This window comes from Entelurus aequoreus, linkage group LG20, assembly GCF_033978785.1.
Source record: "Entelurus aequoreus isolate RoL-2023_Sb linkage group LG20, RoL_Eaeq_v1.1, whole genome shotgun sequence".
NCBI lineage: Eukaryota > Metazoa > Chordata > Actinopteri > Syngnathiformes > Syngnathidae > Entelurus > Entelurus aequoreus.
In genome coordinates this window covers 33,455,103-33,476,982 of record NC_084750.1, presented here as the reverse complement: position 1 = coordinate 33,476,982, position 21,880 = coordinate 33,455,103, and the positions used below count along the sequence as shown (strand labels likewise).

Here is a 21,880-nt window from a genome sequence, read left to right as displayed (position 1 = left end):
AACAAACCGTAAGAAACGGAGGTAAAAACTATTCAAAAGGGTCAAGTTCACTTTTCTTGGGTTTGGCAACGAGGGTGCCAAATGACTATGTGTTCGAAGCAGAAGACGTAAAACGTCAGGTTTTAAGTCTCATGTGGGTAGAGGAGGAGGAGCCACAGTCACCCTTTACTGTGTACCTCTTGCTTGGCCCCGGTATAAACCGTTTGCTTACCTAACAGAATTGCTTTTGTGACATACAGTGGACACATTTAGAACAGCAGTTTCTTTCGTTAAAAAAAAAAAAATCAGCTCATTTTAATACTTGGCTAACTCATCACGCGGGTCGGATAAAACCTGTTCCGTAGGTTTGACACCCCTGGGTTAGTCCATATATGTCATTATTATTATTATTATTATTATTATTATTATTATTACATAGACAGCAGACTTTCTCATCATATAAATATGACAAGACATTTCAATGACAGACAGCGTTGCTTGTTTCATTACAGCTCACCTAAAATAGTCAGAGGCTGACAAAACAAAACGTGAAGTTATAAAAAGACGTGTCAAGAAAAAAAAAAAAAAAAAAAGGCTACCTCTGATGTCTCCTCTTCTCGTCGCCTCATTAACGGCAAAGATTTGCAAGTCAGTTTGATTGCAGTCACACCTTGGCGGTGCCAGATCTGTTTATATCACCCTGGACAGGAATTTGGGGCACACCAAAAACCATTCCTTCTCATGTTTGATCCCTCATTTCACATTTCAGTTTCATCCTCTTCAAAAATGTATTTTCATTTTTTTAATCCTTAGAGCAGTGCTCTAAGGATTGTATTTGTTTTGGAGAATATTGGTTGGGAAATTAGCCAAAATTCAATGGTCAAATCAACGTCAGGACCCAACATTAATTAAACGTTGTTGAAAAGCATGTTGTTTCAACATTGTATTTGTGTTGGAGAATATTGGTTAAGAAAATAGCCCAAATTCAATGGTCAAATCAACGTCAGGACCCGACATTGATTAAACGTCAAAAAGCATGTTGTTTTAACGTTGTATTTGTGTTAGAAAATATTGGTTGGAAAATGACCAAAATTCAATGGTCAAATCAACATCAGGACCCAACATTGAATAAACGTTGTCAAAAAGCATGTTGTTTCAACGTTGTATTTGTGTTGGAGAATATTGGTTTAGAAAACAGCCAAAGTTCAATGGTCAAATCAACGTCAGGACCCAACAGTGATTAAACGTCATCGAAAGGCATGTTGTTTCAACGTTGTATTTGTGTTGGAGAATATTGGTTGGGAAATTAGCCTAAATTCAATGGTCAAATGAACATCAGGACCCAACATTGACTAAACGTCGTCAAAAGGCATTTTGTTTCAAAGTTGTATTTGTGTCTGAGAATATTGGTTGGGAAATCTGCCTAAATTCAATGGTCAAATTAACGTCAGGACCCGACATTGAATAAACGTTGTCAAAAAGCATGTTGTTTCAAAGTTGTATTTGTGTTGGAGATTCTTGGTTGGAAAATGACCAAAATACAATGGTCAAATCAACGTCAGGACCCAACATTGAATAAACGTCGTCAAAAAGCATGTTGTTTCAACGTTGTATTTGTGTTGGAGAATATTGGTTAAGAAAATAGCCAAAATTCAATGGTCAAATCAACGTCAGGACTCGACATTGATTAAACGTCATCGAAAGGCATGTTGTTTCAACATTGTATTTGTGTTGGAGAATATTGGTTGGGAAATTAGCCTAAATTCAATGGTCAAATGAACATCAGGACCCAACATTGATTAAACGTCGCCAAAAGGCATTTTGTTTCAAAGTTGTATTTGTGTCGGAGAATATTGGTTGGGAAATCTGCCTAAATTCAATGGTCAAATTAACGTCAGGACCCGACATTGAATAAACGTTGTCAAAAAGCATGTTGTTTCAACGTTGTATTTGTGTTGGAGATTCTTGGTTGGAAAATGACCAAAATACAATGGTCAAATCAACGTCAGGACCCAACATTGATTAAACGTCGTCAAAGAGCATGTTGTTTCAACGTTTTATTTGTGTTGGAGAATATTGGTTAAGAAAATAGCCAAAATTCAATGGTCAAATCAACAACAGGACCCAACATTGATTAAACGTCGTCGAAAAGCATGTTGTTTCAACGTTATGTTTGAGTTGCTCAACGTCAGGACCTAATTCAACAAGTTCTCAAGGTTGTTTTAATGTCCTGTGCCTGCTGGGATATGCAAAAATCCTCAAAAAGTTCAGTTTTCCTGGAATATATTTGGAAACTGCGTCTTTTACGACAAATAGCTCTGCGGTCATTCAATATAATGTTTTCATGTTCTTACCATGTCTGTCCATTTTCAACATAATAGTATTTCTCTCAGCTTTTAAACTCCAGTTCCACTTGATGTAACAGTCTTCCCTGGCCATTCCCACGGGTGTGTCCGGAACGTAACCCCAGAAATAATGGAGGAAAAACTGTGTAGTATTACTGTAGTATTTTACTGCAGTGGAGTAACATCACTGTAAAAGTACATGAACATGAGGGCTGTTTTTGGATTTTCACAGTCAAATCTGAGCTCACAGTTGACGATCAAACATGTTTTATATGCTACAGTACACGTATGCCAGCCAGAGCACAGCTAGCTGGGATACCTCAAATAAGTCTCATTTGCAACGTTTTTCCACCCAAAAAAAGGCTCAAACAAATGTCCGCACTTTTAATAACGTGTTAAAACATCTCCGGCCACAAAGTATGAAGTGTTTGCGTAGCAAACATGGCTGGTAACGGCAAGAAAAAGGCATATGGGCGCCTCTTTTTGTAAATGTAGAGCAAAATGAGCAGTATATTTACTCTGAAACATACCATAGGGCCTGGTCCACTAAAGGTTTGCGTGTATTAAAACAAACTCCATAGCACACACAAAGCTTTTAGCGTGTTCGTTGAATGTTATTATATTATCACAACGCCCACAATACTGGGATATAATTGTTTAGCGCTGGCAATGTGATTTATTAAGACTGAAACTGTTCAGCGGCTGCACGATTTGCGTCTGTATTTAGCACGTGCAAACTGACAGTTACAGAATGGCTGTGATAAAGTAGGCGGTGCAGTGGTTCTTAACCTGGGTTCGGTGAGTCGGCCTCTGGGGTTCGGCGGAGGTCAGGTCACACCCGGCTCATCGTGTAAATAAAAACTTCTCCCTATCGGCGTATTATGGCTACACCCAAACCAACTCAGTGGCCTAGTGGTTAGAGTGTCCGCCCTGAGATCGGTAGGTTGTGAGTTCAAACCCCGGCCGAGTCATACCAAAGACTATAAAAATGGGACCCATTACCTCCCTGCTTGGCACTCAGCATCAAAGGTTGGAATTGGGGGTTAAATCACCAAAAATGATTCCCGGGCGCGTCACCGCTGCTGCCCACTGCTCCCCTCACCTCCCAGGGGGTGAACAAGGGGATGGGTCAAATGCAGAGGACAAATTTCACCACACCTAGTGTGTGTGACAATCACTTTAACTTAGATGTGCCACACCAGCAGCACACCTGTCCCAAACCTGACTAAATACCAAGTTAAATGTTTTATTGTTATAATCAAATGACAGCAGTCATTTCCATGGGATTATTTTCTACTATACATTTTTTGGCCCATTTACAATGACAGTTACACAACATATGGTTTTTCATGAACTGTGTACTAGTATTCTATGTCTGGGTGGGGGCCCTTCTTTGGAAATAATTTGTACCCCTTTCCGATATCGCATTTAGTTCCCACTAAAACATTCACATGTTGCACAATGAGATGTAAACATGGGATCATGTGTACATTCCTGTAACATTCTGTTTGTAACATATATTTTTATTAGTATTTCTTTAATATAATAACATCATTTCATGATTAATATTTATAAATTAAGATTAAATTAAGAATTTATTTTTATTTTTTTTCTCTTAAGAAGGGTTCTGGTGGGGTTCGGTACCTCCAACAAGGTTAAAAACCACTGCGCTGCAAAGACGTGTGCGTGTTAACATATTTGGACATACAAATAAGAGACATATTGTCCATTCAGCAACATCATTTTCTAATTGATATCAAACACCACAGGTCGGAGGAGCACATGATGCCATAAATGTGGAGGGAAATGAGTGTCTCCATGGTGACTCCATTAAAACCACACATCAATGGGGGCGCTCTGCACCACTTTTTGTTTTGAATTGTCCACACAGTCTTAGTAGATCACCCGCAACACGCCCGCCAATAGTAAATGACGTCTTCTAGTTTGCACACGCTATTTAGCACTTGTTATTTAGGATCTACTTTCAGCATGTCAACGCCAGCAGGCCATGGTCGTTTGCTACCGCGCTTTTGGGAGGGTGGAGATGATGGTGCACAACTGTGACGTGGATGTACCATGAATTGATTAACGTGGACCCCGACCGACTTAAACAAGTGGAAAAACGTATTCGGGTGTTACCATTTAGTGGTCAATTGTACGGAATATGTACTGTACTGTGCAATCTACTAATAAAAGTCTCAATCAATCAATCAAGTCATCAGACAAGGGACAAGCCATAACTCTCGTTTAGGCCACAGGTGACCAAAGTGACCAAAGCCAGTAAATAATAATTTAACGGCCCGTGGCACGATCATTAGCATTTAATAAATAGCATACTAGCTTGTTTTTCTAATTTTGCAGGTATACACCTCAGCGCCAAATATTTTGTTGCTTGACGAATGATACATGTTAGCTTACTAATGTTAATTCTTTTTGAGCTATTATTGTAGGTATGATCAGATGATTACCTTATCCCAATAAACATCTGTTCAGTATTTGAACATAAAAGTGTTTGATTGTGAGGCATTAAAAGCCACAAAATGCAACGGGTCCATCAGACCCACAAACGCTGGCTGAGTAACAACAATATGAACGTTGCACGGAAAATTCATCTGCAAGTTTGTGCATCCCACAGGGATTCTTCTTTTGTGTTTCTGCACCTGCGGTTCCCACACAAGGTTGTAACATTGTTTGTCAACACTGTCTGCTCTCATTTTCTCGCACATTTGACCCTCTGATGTTCTGTGTACCTACACTCTGTCCTCCTCCTGTCTAGGCCTGCTGTGTGTGTGCGGTACACAGAACATCAATTTCCACACTTCTATTAGCCCCAGGTCCAGTGGACCCGGACATCTTATATGTAATAGAAATGTGTAGGGGGGGTGTATGGTGTGTGGTCATTAAATATGTATTCTGATATATGTTCTTCACAGAAAATAAGCCAAATTCAGTGAGTCTCAGTTTGAAAAATTAATTAATTGTATCATTTTTCGTTTAATAAAAAAATGAAAACGGGTCCCACAGACCCTAACACCACACAAGGGTTAAGTCGGGGTCCACGTTAATCAATTCATGGTAACACCTCAGTGTCATATATTTTGGTTAGGGATGTCCGATAATGGCTTTTTGCCGATATCCAATATTCCGATATTGTCCAACTCTTGAATTACCGATACCGATATCAACCGATACCGATATCGATATATACAGTCGTGGAATTAACACATTATTATGCCTAATTTGGACAACCAGGTATGGTGAAGATAAGGTCCTTTTTAAAAAATAAAAATAAAATAAAATAAGATAAATAAATTAAAAACATTTTCTTGAATAAAAAAGAAAGTAAAACAATATAAAAACAGTTACATAGAAATTAGTAATCAATGAAAATGAGTGAAATTAACTGTTAAAGGTTAGTACTATTAGTGGACCAGCAGCACGCACAATCATGTGTGCTTACGGACTGTATCCCTTGCAGACTGTATTGATATATATTGATATATAATGTAGGAACCAGAATATTAATAACAGAAAGAAACAACCCTTTTGTGTGAATGAGTGTAAATGGGGGAGGGAGGTTTTTTGGGTTGGTGCACTAATTGTAAGTGTATCTTGTGTTTTTTATGTTGATTTAATAAAAAAAAAAAAACGATACCGATAATTAAAAAACGATACCAATAATTTCCGATATTACATTTTAAAGCATTTATCGGCCGATATTATCGGACATCTCTAATTTTGGTATTTCACTGAAGCTAACAGTAAGTATTCTATTGTTAGCATGTTAGCATAATACTGTCGGCATGCAAGCTTTTGCTAGCTCATTTTACGTACAGTATATGTTTTGTTACTTTACGCTCTCTGGCCAGCGCGCTAACTGTTAGCATTTCAGTTGGGCATTTTCTAGTTTTTTTGAAAACAATCGATATATTGCACTGGTTATGAAGGTGAAAACCACTGCGTCCTTTGCTTTGATCAAAGATTGGGCATCCCAAAAACAACAGTTTTCAACATTTTCACCAAGGCCATATTTTTAGGACCTTGTGTGTGGGCAGGAGGCTCAAACACATTGAAAATATATTTTTTTAACTGTTTGCGTGGGCATGGCCTCAGATAGACAAATAAAAATGGCAGACCTTGGATAGTTTAGTGAGACCCTCAGATCGGTCCGGCATGGGTCGCCTCGGCCCTGGTGAAAATTCATTTTTCGTCCTCAAAATTCTACACACAAATCAATGTGACAATGTGAAAATATTTTCAAATTTGAAGCATTGGTTTTTTACCCCGGATGTCTCTGTACATTGCTGCATTCATCTTAGTCTAGTCAGGGAGATCACCAAGAACCAGAAGGTTACTCTGTCTGAGCTACAGCAGTCCTCTGTGGAGAGAGGAGAACCTTCCAGAAGGACAACCATCTCTCCAGCAATCCACTCATCAGGCTTGTATGATGTAGTAGATGACGGAATCCATTTCTTAGTAAAATGTTTGTCAAAATGCACCTGAAAGACTCTCAGTCCATGAGAAACAAAATGATCCGGTCTGATGAGACTTAAGCTTTGGCGTGAATGCCAGGCGTCATGTTTGGAGGAAACTACAGTGAAAGATGGTGGCAGCATCATGGTGTGGGGATGGTTTTCTAGCGGCAGCAACTGGGAGACGAGTCAGGATAGAGGGAAAGACGAATGCAACAATGTATAGAGACATCCTGGATGACAACCAACGCTTCCCATCCATCCTGACGGAGCTTGGGGAGGTGTTGCGAAGAGGAATGGGCGAAACTGCTAAGTATTGAGCAAAGGCTGTGAATACTTCTCACATTATTAACTAGATCCACTCGACATCCATTGCACTGGTCAACCCAATGTTCCCAGTGGGTTGAGTTTTTTTCTTGCCCTGAAGTGGGATCCAAGCCAAGGATGTCGTTATGGCTTGTGCAGCCCTTTGAGACATTTGTGATTAAGGGCTATATAAATAAACTGTGATTAAATGATTGATGATGGACTTAGTTATGTACATGTGATTTTTTAAATTTTTGATAAATTTGCAAAAAATAAAAACTATGGATGTCCGATAATGGCTTTTTTTGCCGATATCCGATATTCCGATATTGTCCAACTCTTAATTACCGATTCCGATATCAACCGATACCGATATATACAGTCGTGGAATTAACACATTATTATGCCTAATTTTGTTGTGATGCCCCGCTGGACGCATTAAACAATGTAACAAGGTTTCCCAAAATAAATCAACTCAAGTTATGGAAAAAAGTGCCAACATGGCACTGCCATATTTATTATTGAAGTCACAAAGTGCATTTTTTTTTTTTTAACATGCCTCAAAACAGCAGCTTCGAAATTTGGGACATGCTCTCCCTAAGAGAGCATTAGGAGGTTGAGGTGGGCGGGATTGACGTGGGGGGGGGGGGGGGGGGGGGGGTGGTTTGGGCTGGCGGGGGGTGTATATTGTAGCGTCCCGGAAGAGTTAGTGCTGCAAGGGGTTCTGGGTATTTGTTCTGTTGTGTTTATGTTGTGTTACGGTGCGGATGTTCTCCCGAAATGTGTTTGTCATTCCTGTTTGGTGTGGGTTCACAGTGTGGTGCATATCTGTAACAGTGTTAAAGTTGTTTATACCGTTACCCTCAGTTTGACCTGTATGGCTGTTGACCAAGTATGCCTGGCATTCGCTTGTGAGTGTGTCAAAAGCCGGACATATTATGTGACTAGGCCGGCACGCAAAGGCAGTGCCTTCAAGGTTAATCGGCGCTCTGTACTTCTCCCTACGTCCGTGTACACAGCGGCGTTTTAAAAAATCATACATTTTACTTCTTGAAACCGATACCGATAATTTCCGATAATCCATTTTAAAGCATTTATCGGACTACCGATATTATCGGACATCCCTAATAAAAACCTTTTTTTTATTGTCATTATAGGGTATTGTGTGTAGAATTTTGAGGACATAAATGAATTTAATCAATTTTGGAATCAGGCTGAAACGTACTAAAATGTGGAAAAAGTGAAAATACTTTCTGGCTGCACTGTGAATCGCCCAAATGTGGTCATTTTCACACCAAAGTTCCCTCAAAATTAATGATTTGAAAACTTCTACCTCGATTTTTTTTGGGTCGTCGTCATCCTTATTGTGGTACAAGCGGTGTCCAAACAGTGGAAAAACTGGTGTTTATTTTGCCTCCATGATGCATCTGTGTCGAGGACCGGACCGGACGAGGTCCCGTGTCTTCTTCTGCTTTCTGCATTTTTCCACGTCAGAATACTGGACCTTGCTGGGAAGGTAAAAAAAAAAAAAAGAGGACAGGATGATGTCATCAGGCATCGTGAAAGATGCAGGGATAGCAAGAGACAGGACACGGTTGTGTGAAGCACATCACCCTTCTGTGGTTGCGGGGACACAATTAGCCAAAGAATGAAGGATTTAGGACTTGCCACTTGACAAAAAGGCCTAAATGGGATTAGGGAGAAGCCTTCCTATGGGGGACATAAACCTTTGAGCGGTGCAGTGAAGTTTGAGTGACAGTTTGAAGGAGTGTGTTTAAGGTGTTACTGTAATAGCCAGCCAGCGTACATCAAGTAGCGTATCATCACCAGGCGGACATGTCAATGTCCTCCTTAGGCCCTCCTTGCTTTTGCAGACAGACTTTTATTTTGGAGGGAGAAGGGTTTCAAGTGACTTTGCTGCAAAGGTCAACGATGACTTGACTTGTGTCTTTTTTTAGGAGACTGTTCCCGATCTTCCCACAGATGAGAGCTGTATTAGGTCCAAGACAGAGGCGGGCGGGGGGGTGTCTGGGTCTGGTTGCCAAGGTGATGGTCATCCTGCGTCCGTTCGCATCGGGCTACGGTGAAGACGGGGCGCATTCCAGGGAACCTGTAAGAAGAGGAACACACGGATTGGGATATAGTTGAGAAACATGGCAGAAAGTAGAGATCAACCATCGATTTTTGCGTAAAATGATGTGATCACCATTGCAGATTAATGCCCATCCACTTTAACCTTAGTGGCCACATGCGTGGACAGCACCTTTTAGCTCTTACTTCCAAAATTGTGTACACCAGTGTTTTTCAACCTTTTTTGAGCCAAAGCACATTTTTTGCGTTGAAAAAATCCGGAGGCACACCACTAGCACAAATCATTAAAAAACGAAACTCAGTTGACAGTAAAAAGTCGTTGTCGCTATTGTTGGACAAGACTTTAAAGCATAACCAAGCATGCATCACTATAGCTCTTGTCTCAAAGTAGGTGTACTGTCACCACCTGTCACATCCCACCATGACTTATTTTAAGTTTTTTGCTGTTTTCCTGTATAGTGTTTTAGTTCTTGTCTTGCGCTCCTATTTTGGTGGCTTTTTTTTGGTATTTTCCTGTAGCAGTTTCACGTCTTCCTTTGAGCGATATTTCCCGCATCTACTTTGTTTTAGCAATCAATAATATTTCAGTTGTTTTTATCCTTCGGATGTACATTGTCTTTGCTCCACAGTAAGTCTTTGCTGTCGTCCAGCATTCTGTTTTTGTTTACTTTGTAGCCAGTTCAGGTTTGTTCTGCATAGTCTTCCCTAAGCTTCAATGCCTTTTCTTAGAGGCACTCACATTTTGTTTATTTTTGGTTTAAGCATTAGAGACCTTTTTTTTACCTGCACGCTGCCTCCCGCTGTTTCCGACATCTACAAAGCAATTAGCTACCGGCTGCCACCTACTGATATGGAAGAGTATTACACGGTTACTCTGCCGAGCACTACACTGCAAAAACTGAAGGGTGATATTTGCTTATTTTCTGTCTGATAAGATAATTCTTCTCATTAAGCAGATTTTATGTTAGAGTGTTTTACTTGTTTTAAGTGTTTTGGTCCTAAATGATCTCAGTAAGATATTACAGCTTGTTGCTGAGATTTGATGACCTATATTGAGTAAAACATGCTTGAAACTAGAATATCAACTGTTGCAAATCTGTGTCATCAACACTCACAAGTATAAAACTACTTTTTTAAAGTAATCATTTCTTACTTCAAGCATGAAAAAAAAATCATGATGCCGAGCGCATATCATTATGTCAAGATAATGGCACTAGCATTTACTTAATTTAAGAATGTTTTTCAACATATTGAGCAAAAAGGTCTCTTTTTTTTCTACCAAGAAAAGTGCACTTGTTATTAGTGAGAATATACTTATTTTAAGGTATTTTTGGGTTCATTGAGGTTAGCTAATTTTACTTGTTTTGGAAAGTCTTGACAAGCCGAATTTTCTTGTTCTATTGGCAGATCATTTTGCTTAGTTCAAATAAAATACCCCTAATTTTATTGATTTTTTTCTTGTTTTTGAACACTGACTTTTTGCTGTGTAGACAGCACCAACACTCAACAACAACACATCATTTTCAGACTATATTTACTGGTTTGCATGAAATATTTTCACGGCACACCAGACTGTATCCCACGGCACACTAGTGTGCCGCGGCACAGTGGTTGAAAAACACTGGTGTACACTACTGAATTGGGGTCTTATGCCAACATATGGACACTTATACTGCCATCTGTTGGTGTCAGAAGAGTATAACATACAATGGAATTTGGAAAAAAAAAAGTGTAAAAATAAAAATTTGCATGTCACTTCACATGAAGTACACGTTTGTGCACTTATGGACTAAGTCAGAGGTGTCCAAACATTTTCCAGCGAGGGCCACATTAAGAAAAATTGAAGGATGCGAGGGCCACTTTTATACATTTTGTATACGAAAAATACTCAAACCAAAACAACGTAGGTGAACATATGCTAACATTTGAAAAACACTTCTACGTCTTAGCTTTGTGTTATAGATCAGTTGTCCCCAACCATTGGGCCGCGGCCCCATTCCCACAAAAGGGTTGTTTCTTTCTGTTATTAATATTCTGGTTCCTACATTATATATCAATATATATCAATATAGTCTGAAGGGATACAGTCCATAAGCACACATGATTGTGCGTGCTGCTGGTCCACTAATAGTACTAACCTTTAACAGTTAATTTTACTCATTTTCATTAATTACTAGTTTCTATGTAACTGTTTTTATATTGTTTTACTTTCTTTTTTATTCAAGAAAATATTTTTAATTTATTTATCTTATTTTATGAATTTTTAAAAAAAAAGGACCTTATCTTCACCATACCTGGATGTCCAAATTAGGCATAATAATGTGTTAATTCCACGACTGTATATATCGGTATCGGTAATTAAGAGTTGGACAATATCGGAATATCGGATATCGGCAAAAAGCCATTATCGGACATACCTAGTATTTATTTTTATATTTCCGCGGCTAGCAGCTAATTATGTGCAGCTTCCCAAAATAAATAATATTAACCGTCCGTTACGCCAAAATAAACTGACTGTCTTAGTATCTTAAAGGAGCCATATGTAATCGTTTCATGTCAAGTCATGTGGTGTTCGGGTCTGTGGGACCCGTTTTCATTTTTTTTATTAAAAGAAAAATAATACAATTAATTAATTTTTCAAACTGAGACTCACTGACTTTGGCTCATTTTCTGTGAAGAACATATATAAATAAATAAATAAATGGGTTATACTTGTATAGCGCTTTTCTACCTTCAAGGTACTCAAAGAGCTTTGACAGTATTTCCACATTCACCCATACATTCACACACTGATGGCGGGAGCTGCCATGCAAGGCGCTACCAGCACCCATCATGAGCAAGGGTGAAGTGTCTTGCCCAAGGACACAACGGACATGACTAGGATGGTAGAAGGTGGGGATTGAACCCCAGTAACCAGCAACCCTCCGATTGCTGGCACGGCCACTCTACCAACTTCGCCACGCCGTCCCCCAGTATCCCCCCAATATCAGAATACATATTTAATGACCACACACCATACACCCGCCCCTACACATTTCTATTACATATAAAATGTCCGGGTCCACTGGACCCGGGGCTAATAGAAGTGTGGAAATTGATGTTCTGTGTACCACACACACGCGCACGCACTTGCACACACACACACACGCACACGCACACACAGCTCTAGACAGGAGGAGGACAGAGTGTAGGTACACAGAACATCAGAGGGTCAAATGTGCGAGAAAATGAGAGCAGACAGTGTTGACAAACAATGTTGCAACCTTGTGTGGGAACCGCAGGTGCAGAAACACAAAATAAGAATCCCTGTGGGATGCAGAAACTGGCAGAGAAATTTCCCGTGCAACGTTCATATTGTTGTTACTCAGCCATCGTGTGTGGGACTGATGGACCCTTTGCATTTTGTGGCTTTTAATGCCTCACAATCAAACACTTTTATGTTAAAATACTGAACAGATGTTTATTGGGATAAGGTAAACATAACATGTTAAAAGGGCCGGATCCGGCCCGCGGGCCTTGACTTTGACACCCCTGACCTATGTCGGACTTCACCGTGTGGAATTTGCATGTTGAGGGTTTTCTTTGACCGTACCAAAGTTGAACACGTTCATGCTGCGCTCACACAGTTTCATTAAAATCTGGCCTGTAAATGTTTGCATAATCCTATTTACAAACAAACAGGTTTGGGTGTGTGTAAACAGGAGCGCGACTAAGAGAACTGACGTCGACGTCTTCATTTGGAGGAGTGTTTGCTCGGCGGCCTGTGGAGTGAACGGGCCACGTTTACACTGTTGTACAAACACGCAGTCGGTCTGATCGGAATCCTAATTTTGCGGGCGGGTGCATTCACAGACACGTGTACACACACATCACTCTGCACTGCTGTCTACACGAAGACCCAGCCCTGAGGTGATCCTCAATGACAATCGCTACAAATCCTATCAATGTCAGCATTATGATGCGTCTCTAGGCTACCACCACAAACACACACACACACACACACACACACACACACACACACACACACACACACACACACACACACACACACACACACACACACACACACACACACACACACACACACACACACACACACACACACACACACACACACACACACACACACACACACACACCTCTATCTTACATGTGCTCTGCATCATAATATAAAGAATGTGTGTCACTACATATCGAATGATAGCTAATGAAAGATTATTGCTGCTGTAAAACAGACGTGAAACAATAACATTTGACGTTTTCCCGACCTGGGTTTTATAGCACTGTAAAAAAAAAAAAAAAAGCAGTACAATCATCCTTTATTACGCCAAAGGCTAAATCACCAGATTGTTGTATAGTACTGTGTTTATTGCAACTACTAACTGGGGAATACACTGGAAAGACAAATAAATACTTCACTGATAGACTTCCAAGAATTTTAAATGTGGGTTCACGAAAATGTAAGCCAATGGAAATATATACTTGTTTATTGGTCCGATCAATGTTGAACAGGTGCGGGTTACAGTCTACAAATGAGTTATGTTCCTACAACAATATACCGTATTTTTCAGACTATTAAGTGTTGCGTCTGGGGGGTCGCAGCTTGCTGTGACGTTCGTTCCCCCGGGATGCAAACAGACCACTCCGGACAGGACGTGCAGGTAGGAACATGATTTATTTGTAGAACTCAAACAAGTACCGAAAAATTTGCCGATCGCACTCGAAGCAAACGCTAACACTTAGCATAGGCAAAAAGACAAGGAATACTCACGTAACTGCAGCATAAGCAAACAAAGAAGCCAGGTTGACTGACCGGCAAAGGCAGGTTTAAATAATGCCTCTGATTAGTGCTCGGGAAACAGGTGAGCGTCCCGAACACCAATTGGAGGCAGGTGAAAATAATAAGTAGCCATGGTAACTAAACAAACTCAAGGGTGCACAACAACAGGAACTAAGGGAGTCCAAAACTAACAGAAAATAACAAAAACATGATCCGGGCCACGGATCATGACAATAAGGCGCACTTATAATCTTTTTATATGCTCAAAAATCGACAGTGCGCCTTATAACCCGGTGCGCCTAATGTACGTATTAATTCTGAATGTGCTTACCGACCTCAAAGCAATTTTATTTGGTATATGGTGTAATAAGTGTGACCAGTAGATGGCAGTCACACATAAGAGATACGTGCGGGCTGAAGGTTGGCTGATGCCTGCTCAATACTGTATATGACGCTAGCAAGTACCTGTAAGCAAGCAAGATCGATGTTTCATTAAGAATATAGAACATTACACACAGCGCTCAAAAGTCAGTCAAAATGTTTTCGTACGACTTTGGTAAGCTACGAAGCCGCACCGCTTGATGGATTGTACTATGCTTCAACATACGAGTATTATTGTCATGTCTGTTCATGTTTTTGTTTTGGCCATGTGTTTGTTTTTTGGACTCTTTTTAGTTCCTGGTTGCACTTCCTTGTTTGTTTGTTTCCATAGCAACTCATTAGTTTTCACCTGTCTTGTCACGCACCTGTTTCACGTTTTGAGTCACACACCTGTTTTCACTGATCATGTCACTATTTAAATCTGTCTGTTTCTGTTGTTCGTCCTGGCAACCCGCACTTTTTCATCCCTCTACTTCATGTCATGTTCACAGTTCTTTGCCAAGTAAGTTTTGTTTATTAATGCCACAGTTAGTGTTTTTGTTTCATTGATCATAGTTTCTGCCTTTTGTGCAAGTTTTATTTTCATAGCCAAGTTTTTGTACTTCCGCCATTGTGCGCGCCTTTTGTTTATTCTTTTTTTGAGTGTTAATATTAAATCATGTTTCTTAATTCACGTCTTGACCGTGCCAATTTTCCGTTGCCTTCCAGAGAAACAAAACCCGAGAACCAAGTCCTGACAATTATTATGGTGTGTGTATAAGGTAAGACATATTATCTGGCGTTTTGTTTCACAATATTATGCAGAAGCAACTTTTCTTACCTTCTAGTACCTGCTGATGTGTATTTGGGATCTGCATAAATCCTGAAAAATTGCACGCGTCTGCCTTTGAAGTCCGTGCTGACACCCTAGTCGATAAGTTTCTTCTTTTTGTCTATCTTCTTGTTCTGGAACATTCATCCTCTGCTGTTATCATTTCTAATATCAAGTAGTGTAAAGTTCTTACTTATATCTGTCAGTAAACTTGCCATGTGCCAAACATACCGGTGTAGTGAGTTTACATTATTCACCCAAGGAACTTTAGTTATTAGAGAGTTCCGGTCGGACGGTTTTTCACGGGACACATTTCCGGCGTTGATGTTGCATTATTGAGCTTGATGGATTGCCGGAGCATTACGGCTACCGTAGTCAGACGTACTGTGCTTCAACATACACTGTTATAGTGTGTGTACAAGGACCCCGAAATGGCACCCGTTAGCAGACATATTGCCTGGCGTTTTGTTTAGCAATATTAAGCAAAAGCAACTTTTCTTACATATTTGTACCTGCTGATGTGTATTTGGGATCTGCATAAGACCTGAAAATGTGCGCACGTCCGCCATTGTACTCCGCGCCTTAGTCAATAATCTCCCTCTTTTTCTTTATCGTCTTGTTGCGCGGCATTCATCCTCCACTGTTGCCATTTCTAAAATAAAGTAGCGTACAGGTCTAACTTACACATGTCGGTAGACTCGCTATGGAAGCGCTAAAAACTACCGCTACAACAAAGATGACGGGGAGAAGACGCTGTCGAAGGTGAGCCACGTGTGTAAAACCGCCCACAAAACGGCGCATCCTGTAGAGACGGTCAGAAAGCGGCTTGAAGATGATCTGTAAAACATAATCTATGCAACATTTTGACCTAAGAACCACCATTACATGTTATGTAGACCACAAGGAAGTGCTTTAAATGTCGAAAAAAAATCAGAATATCACCCCTTTAATGTGCTTTTAATCCGGTGCGCCTTATGTATGCAAATAGACCTGAATAAACCCGCTCATCGGCAGTGCGCATTTTAATCCGGTGTGCCTTATGGTCCGAAAAACACGATAAACTGAGTTTACCTAAACATAGCTAAGTCACACACACATTATACACAGACACATAAAAATTTGCCACCGATTTAAGGTATCTGTTTCAGAATGAAAGAAACAGAGTGAACCCTCTTGTCAGTCATCTACTCTTTCTCCCTGTAGGTGGAGGCAGGACCCCGAGCATGTAACGTAAAGTTACACAGTAGAAATGTTCCGTATCACCCCTCCAAAATCCGATCAGTTCCTGATTTTTCAATGAAAACATGAACAGTGTTCAAGCATACATCAGTAACATACAGCAGGGGTCCTTAATATTTTTGACCTCAGGGCCTGGGGCCCACTCAAATATGATCACTGAATTCGAAATCTTACTCTTGATTATAATAATAACCTAAAAAATGTAAACCTAAAAAACTAATAATCAAATATACTGCAAAAGAAGGGACTCATAAATAACTGGTGATAAATACATGTACTGTACATACTGTAAAATGATGCACTGGTAAAATGAATACATTCTAACTAAATTAATCCATCCATCCATCCATTTTCTACCGCTTGTCCCTTTTGGGGTCGCGGCAGGTGCTGGAGCCTATCTCAGCTGCATTCGGGCGGAAGGCGGGGTACACCCTTGGACAAGTCGCCACCTCATCACAGGGCCAACACAGATAGACAGACAACATTCACACTCACATTCCCACACTAGGGCCGATTTAGTGTTGCCAATCAAAAATGTATATTAAATAATAATAATAATATATATATATATATATATATATATATATATATATATATATATATATATATATATATATATATATATATATATATGTGTTCCTTAAATAGACTGTTAATAAAATTAAAGTGCAAATGAAAATAGTCATAATTTTTGCGCTTAAGAAACCTGAAAAGAGATACCATGTTGTATGCTTGCATGTTCGAAATCAACTCAAACTCAACTCAACTCAACTCTCTGACTTAATCTCTTCTTCTGTCTGTTTGATGTCGTCACTACCGCCACAAGTGGTGGAAAAGTGTATTACAACTGAGTACGGACCACAGCTGAGAAACAGATATTTTTTTGGCGGCCCTTGAGTGAAGGGCTCTCGGCCCAACAATGGGCCCCTGGCCCTACGGGTAAGAAACACTGATATACAGCGAAGTCTCCTGATTGAAAATCAGGAACAGGTGTGTCTCCTGATTGTCAATCCAAAACAGCTGAAGGAAACGGCGCTTCGGCCGGAGATAAAATAGCGGCAGAACAGGAAGTGGATAGGAAAATAAGCGCGCCGAACAGGAAATGAACACAATAACCGAGGAAAAGACAGAACATAATTACAAAAAGTAGAAACCAAGCAAACGAACATAATAGTGTGGAACCGAGCACCACAATATGAATAATCTCCAGTTATATAAATGTATTCTGATTCTCTCACTTCAACACACACATGATGGATGGCAATCGCCAAATAGTCTTGAGATGGTGCTGTGCTTCTCTCCTGCGTTCACATCTTTTATGCTCTGCCTCGCTCACACGCGCTCCCGTTTGTATTCAGACTTATCCCGCCACAGAAAAGCACAACTCAGTGTGCAGAAAGCATCGGCGTGTCAGTGCAGAGCCGAAGATGCTCCGATTCTGTCTATCCATCAGGCAAGGTACTCTTTAAAGGGCCCAACGAGCTTCACCTTTGAAGTGTTGCGCCTCTCACACCGCCGGAATATAGACCATTGATTCTTAGCATACAGACTTGGAAAATTAAAGTCATTTATTATTATAAAGCAGACCTGGGCAAATTAAGGCCCGGGGGCCACATGCGGCCCATTAAGCTTTTCAATCTGGCCCGCCAGACATTCTCAAAAATATTTTTTAGATCTTTAAGATGGAAACTGTAGCTTCCATTATGATGTGCAGTGATGTTTTCAAATGACTGTAAGTCTTGAACTATACAAAGTATTTTAATGGTTGGAATCTGTGCTTTTGCATGATATACTAGTGTGGAGGGGCGTGGCCTGCGGGCCTGTGGCGAAGCGGGATGTGCCAGGACCGGCTTCGAGATCAGCGACAGGTGAGTAGATGGCCCACCTGGGCGCGTTTATCTAATCACCTGTCGCTCTGTTAAAGGCAGCAGCCGGGAAGGAGAGGGGGAGTTGTTGTTGATGGTGGCTGGAGTTGGAGCACGAGAGAGAACGAGAGCGAGAGCAGGATTGGCACGGACGAAAGACAATTGCTAAAAAGCACTACAGAGACTTGATTTGTAAAATAAAACAGTGTCTGAAAGCCCTGAAAAGGAGCGGTGATGTCTGTGCTTGGTGGCCCGAAGAACCCGTAAGAAAGCGACTTCCACAACTAGTTATTATGGTAGTCTAATTAGTCACTATGGTAATCTAAGTCACAGCAGCTCAGACGAGGCACCAAGCAGTGTGGGTGGGGAGCGTTTCCACAGAGTGTTTCCAAAGCGGCCGACCTGGGTGTCAGGGACAGACGCGGAAGGAGAGTTTTTACAAGAAAGTTCTAAAGCTTAGTGATGTATCAGATATTTCAGATTGTAGGTGTTTTTTTTTTTAACCTTTCACATTCATATTTCACTGTTTGTTAAATGGTAAATGGGTTAGAAGTCGCTGTCTGGCGGTTCCACAGATGCTCGTCAAAGTAGCCAAGCGCATAGAGTTTACAACAGGTTTAATGTTTTTCAACACCACCATCAAATAATCGGTTTTCTTTTTGGTCTTTCCAGTCTCTCTCCCAACTTCCTCTCCTTCCTGCACCCGGCCGCTCACCGTTAAAGACAACACACGATTAGTTTAACGCATACCACCTGTGAAATCTAATCATCTGCCAGCTGTGTATCGCCGTCAGCACATGCCACGCCCTCGTCTGATGGCGCTCTGTTTTCAGCGCTACGGACAGAGGTGTTGACCTTTACTCCTGCAGCGCGCCGGTCACAATCCCTTTCCACACTTGTATAGCGCTTTTCTACCTTCAAGGAACTCAAAGCGCTTTGACACTATTTCCACATTCACCCATTCACACACAAATGGCGGGAGCTGCCATGCAAGGCCCTAACCACGACCCATCAGGGGCAAGGGTGAAGTGTCTTGCTTAAGGACACAACGGACATGACTAGGTTGGTAGAAGCTGGGGATCGAAGCAGGAACCCTCAGGTTGCTGGCACAGCCGCTTGATTGTAAAATATGTCGATCGAGAGAGGGTGTGACGTTCATATGTTGTCAATATTCAGTGTTTTATCGTTCATAGTTAATATTGTAAATCCCACATTCTTTATTTTCATGTACATTCTGGGTGTCTCATTCAGTAAAAATTTTTTTAAATTCCATTCCGTTTTTAAGGCGGTCTGTCATAATGTTTTAGCATTCAATCAGACATTATTGTGAGTTTGTTTTTATTAGTGTTCCTAAAAATAGATATACCGGCCCCCAGACACACTTTTTTCCTCTAAATTTGGCCCCCCGAGTCAAAATAATTGCCCAGGCCTGTTATAAAGAAAGGCTGTATTGTATCAGTGAGGAAGTGAGTTCAGCTTGCCAATTCGTACTGTGATAAATATATTATCAAGTATGCTGAAAGTATAAAAACTTTGAAAAAAGCAAGAACCAAACAAAAGAAACGTATTGGGGAGAAGGGGGAAGTTGTAAATATTCATGCAGAATATAGGATTCCAGATAAAACCTGGAACCCTGAAAGACTCTCAAACCATGAGCAACACAATTCTCTGGTCTGATGAGACAAAGATTGAACTCTTTGCCGTGAATGCCAGGCCAATACCATCCCTACAGTGAAGTATGGTGGTGGCAGCATCATGCTGCGGGGATGGTTTTCAGACGTAGGCACTGGGAGACTAGTCAGGATAGAGGGAAAGCTGAATACAGCAACGTACAGAGACATCCTGGATGAAAACTAACGCTTCCCATGGAATGGGCAAAACTGTCCAAAGATAGGCGTGCCAGGCTTGTGGCATCGTCTTAAAAAAGACTTGAGGCTCTAATTGCTGTCAGAGATGCATTAACAAAGTATTGAGAAAAGGCTGTGAATACTTATGTACATGTGTTGTTGAAGTTTTTTTTTTTTTTTTTTAATACATTTTCAAAAATCTCTAAATTTTGTTTTTTTTCTGTCAAGATGGTGTGCTGAGTGTACATTAATGAGAAATAAAATGAACTTTTTTGATTTTAGCAAAGGGCTGCAATGAAACCAAGAGTGAAAAATATAAAGGGTCTGAATACTTTCCGTACCCACTGTATCTGAGTTCACTGGATTATTACATCACATTTTCCCCATTTATGTCAAGTTTATTTGTTTTAGTTTTTTTACACATTCTTCTAAGTCTATAACAAGATCTGATAGCTCAGTTACAGCTCTTGTTATTACCATTAATCTGTTTTGTATGATGTTGCACGATTGCACCAAGAAAAATTCGTAGTTTGTGTACCCGTTCTCAAACAATGGCAATAAAAACTATTCTGATTCTGATTCTGACATACGGTTGCGATCAAAAGTGTACATACACTTGTAAAGAACATAATGTCATGGCTGTCTTGAGTTTCCAATCATTCTACATGTGATGTCAGATGAAACAAAAATTTAGCTGTTTGGCCACAATACCCAGCAATATGTTTAGAGGAGAAAAGGTGAGGCCTTTAATCCCAGGAACACAATTCCTACAGTCAAGCATGGTGGTGGTAGTATTATGCTCTGGGCCTGTTTTTCTGCCAATGGGACTGGTGCTTTACAGAGAGTAAATGGGACAATAAAAGAGGAGGATTACCTCCAAATTCTTCAGGACAACCTAAAATCATCATCCCGGAGGTTGGGTCTTGGGACAATGACCCCAAACACATGTCAAAAGTGGTAAAGGAATGGCTAAATCAGGCTAGAATTAAGGTTTTAGAATGGCATTCTGAAAGACCTGACTTAAACGTGTGGACAATGCTGAAGAAACAAGTCCATGTCAGAAAAACCAACACATTTAGCTGAACTGCACCAATTCTGTCAAGAGGAGTGGTCAAAATTCAACCAGAAGCTTGTCAGAAGCTTGTGGATGACAACCAAAAGCGCCTTATTGCAGTGCAACTTGCCAAGGGACATGTAACCAAATATTAACAATGCTGTCGCAGATTTGGTCACATTTTCAGTAGACCCATAATAAATTCAGAAACGAACCAAACTTCATGAATGTTTTTTGTGACCAACAAGTATGTGCACCAATCACTCTATCACAACAAAATAAGAGTTGTAGAATTTATCGGAAACTCCAGACAGCCATGACATTATGTTATTTACAAGTGTATGTAAACTTTTGATCGCGACTGTATGTTTTTCTTTTCTCCTCATTTTGTATTTAGCACTACAATTATTATTATCATTATTATTTGAATTTCTCTTGGCTAATCCCGATGGGAAACGAAAAATGTGAGCATTGCTGTATGCACTTTATTATATTGACTTGTCTATGCTTCAATATAACAGCGGGTTTTTGAAAAATAAAGTCGTAATTTATCAAAGGTAAAGCTAGTTTCTTTGTTTAACACCTAGTTTACAAACTACGAATTTTTCTTGGTGCAATCGGGCAACATCATATAACACAGATTTGGTAATAACAAGAGCTGTAACTGAGCTATCAGATCTTGTTATAGACTTAGAAGAATGTGTAAAAAA

At 40.3% G+C, this 21,880-nt stretch overlaps 1 protein-coding gene across 2 annotated transcripts in view; it reads right to left on the bottom strand.

The window, feature by feature from the left end:
• Window positions 1–2,379: 2,379 nt before the first annotated feature.
• samd12 (sterile alpha motif domain containing 12) overlaps window positions 2,380–21,880 on the bottom strand; it is a 406,289-nt gene continuing 386,788 nt past the window's right edge. For both annotated transcript variants that reach the window (XM_062029978.1, XM_062029977.1), the window contains one exon: window positions 2,380–9,212. In XM_062029978.1, the coding sequence (XP_061885962.1) occupies window positions 9,181–9,212 (32 nt within the window). In that variant the 3' untranslated portion in view covers window positions 2,380–9,180. The remainder of the gene's footprint in view (window positions 9,213–21,880) is intronic.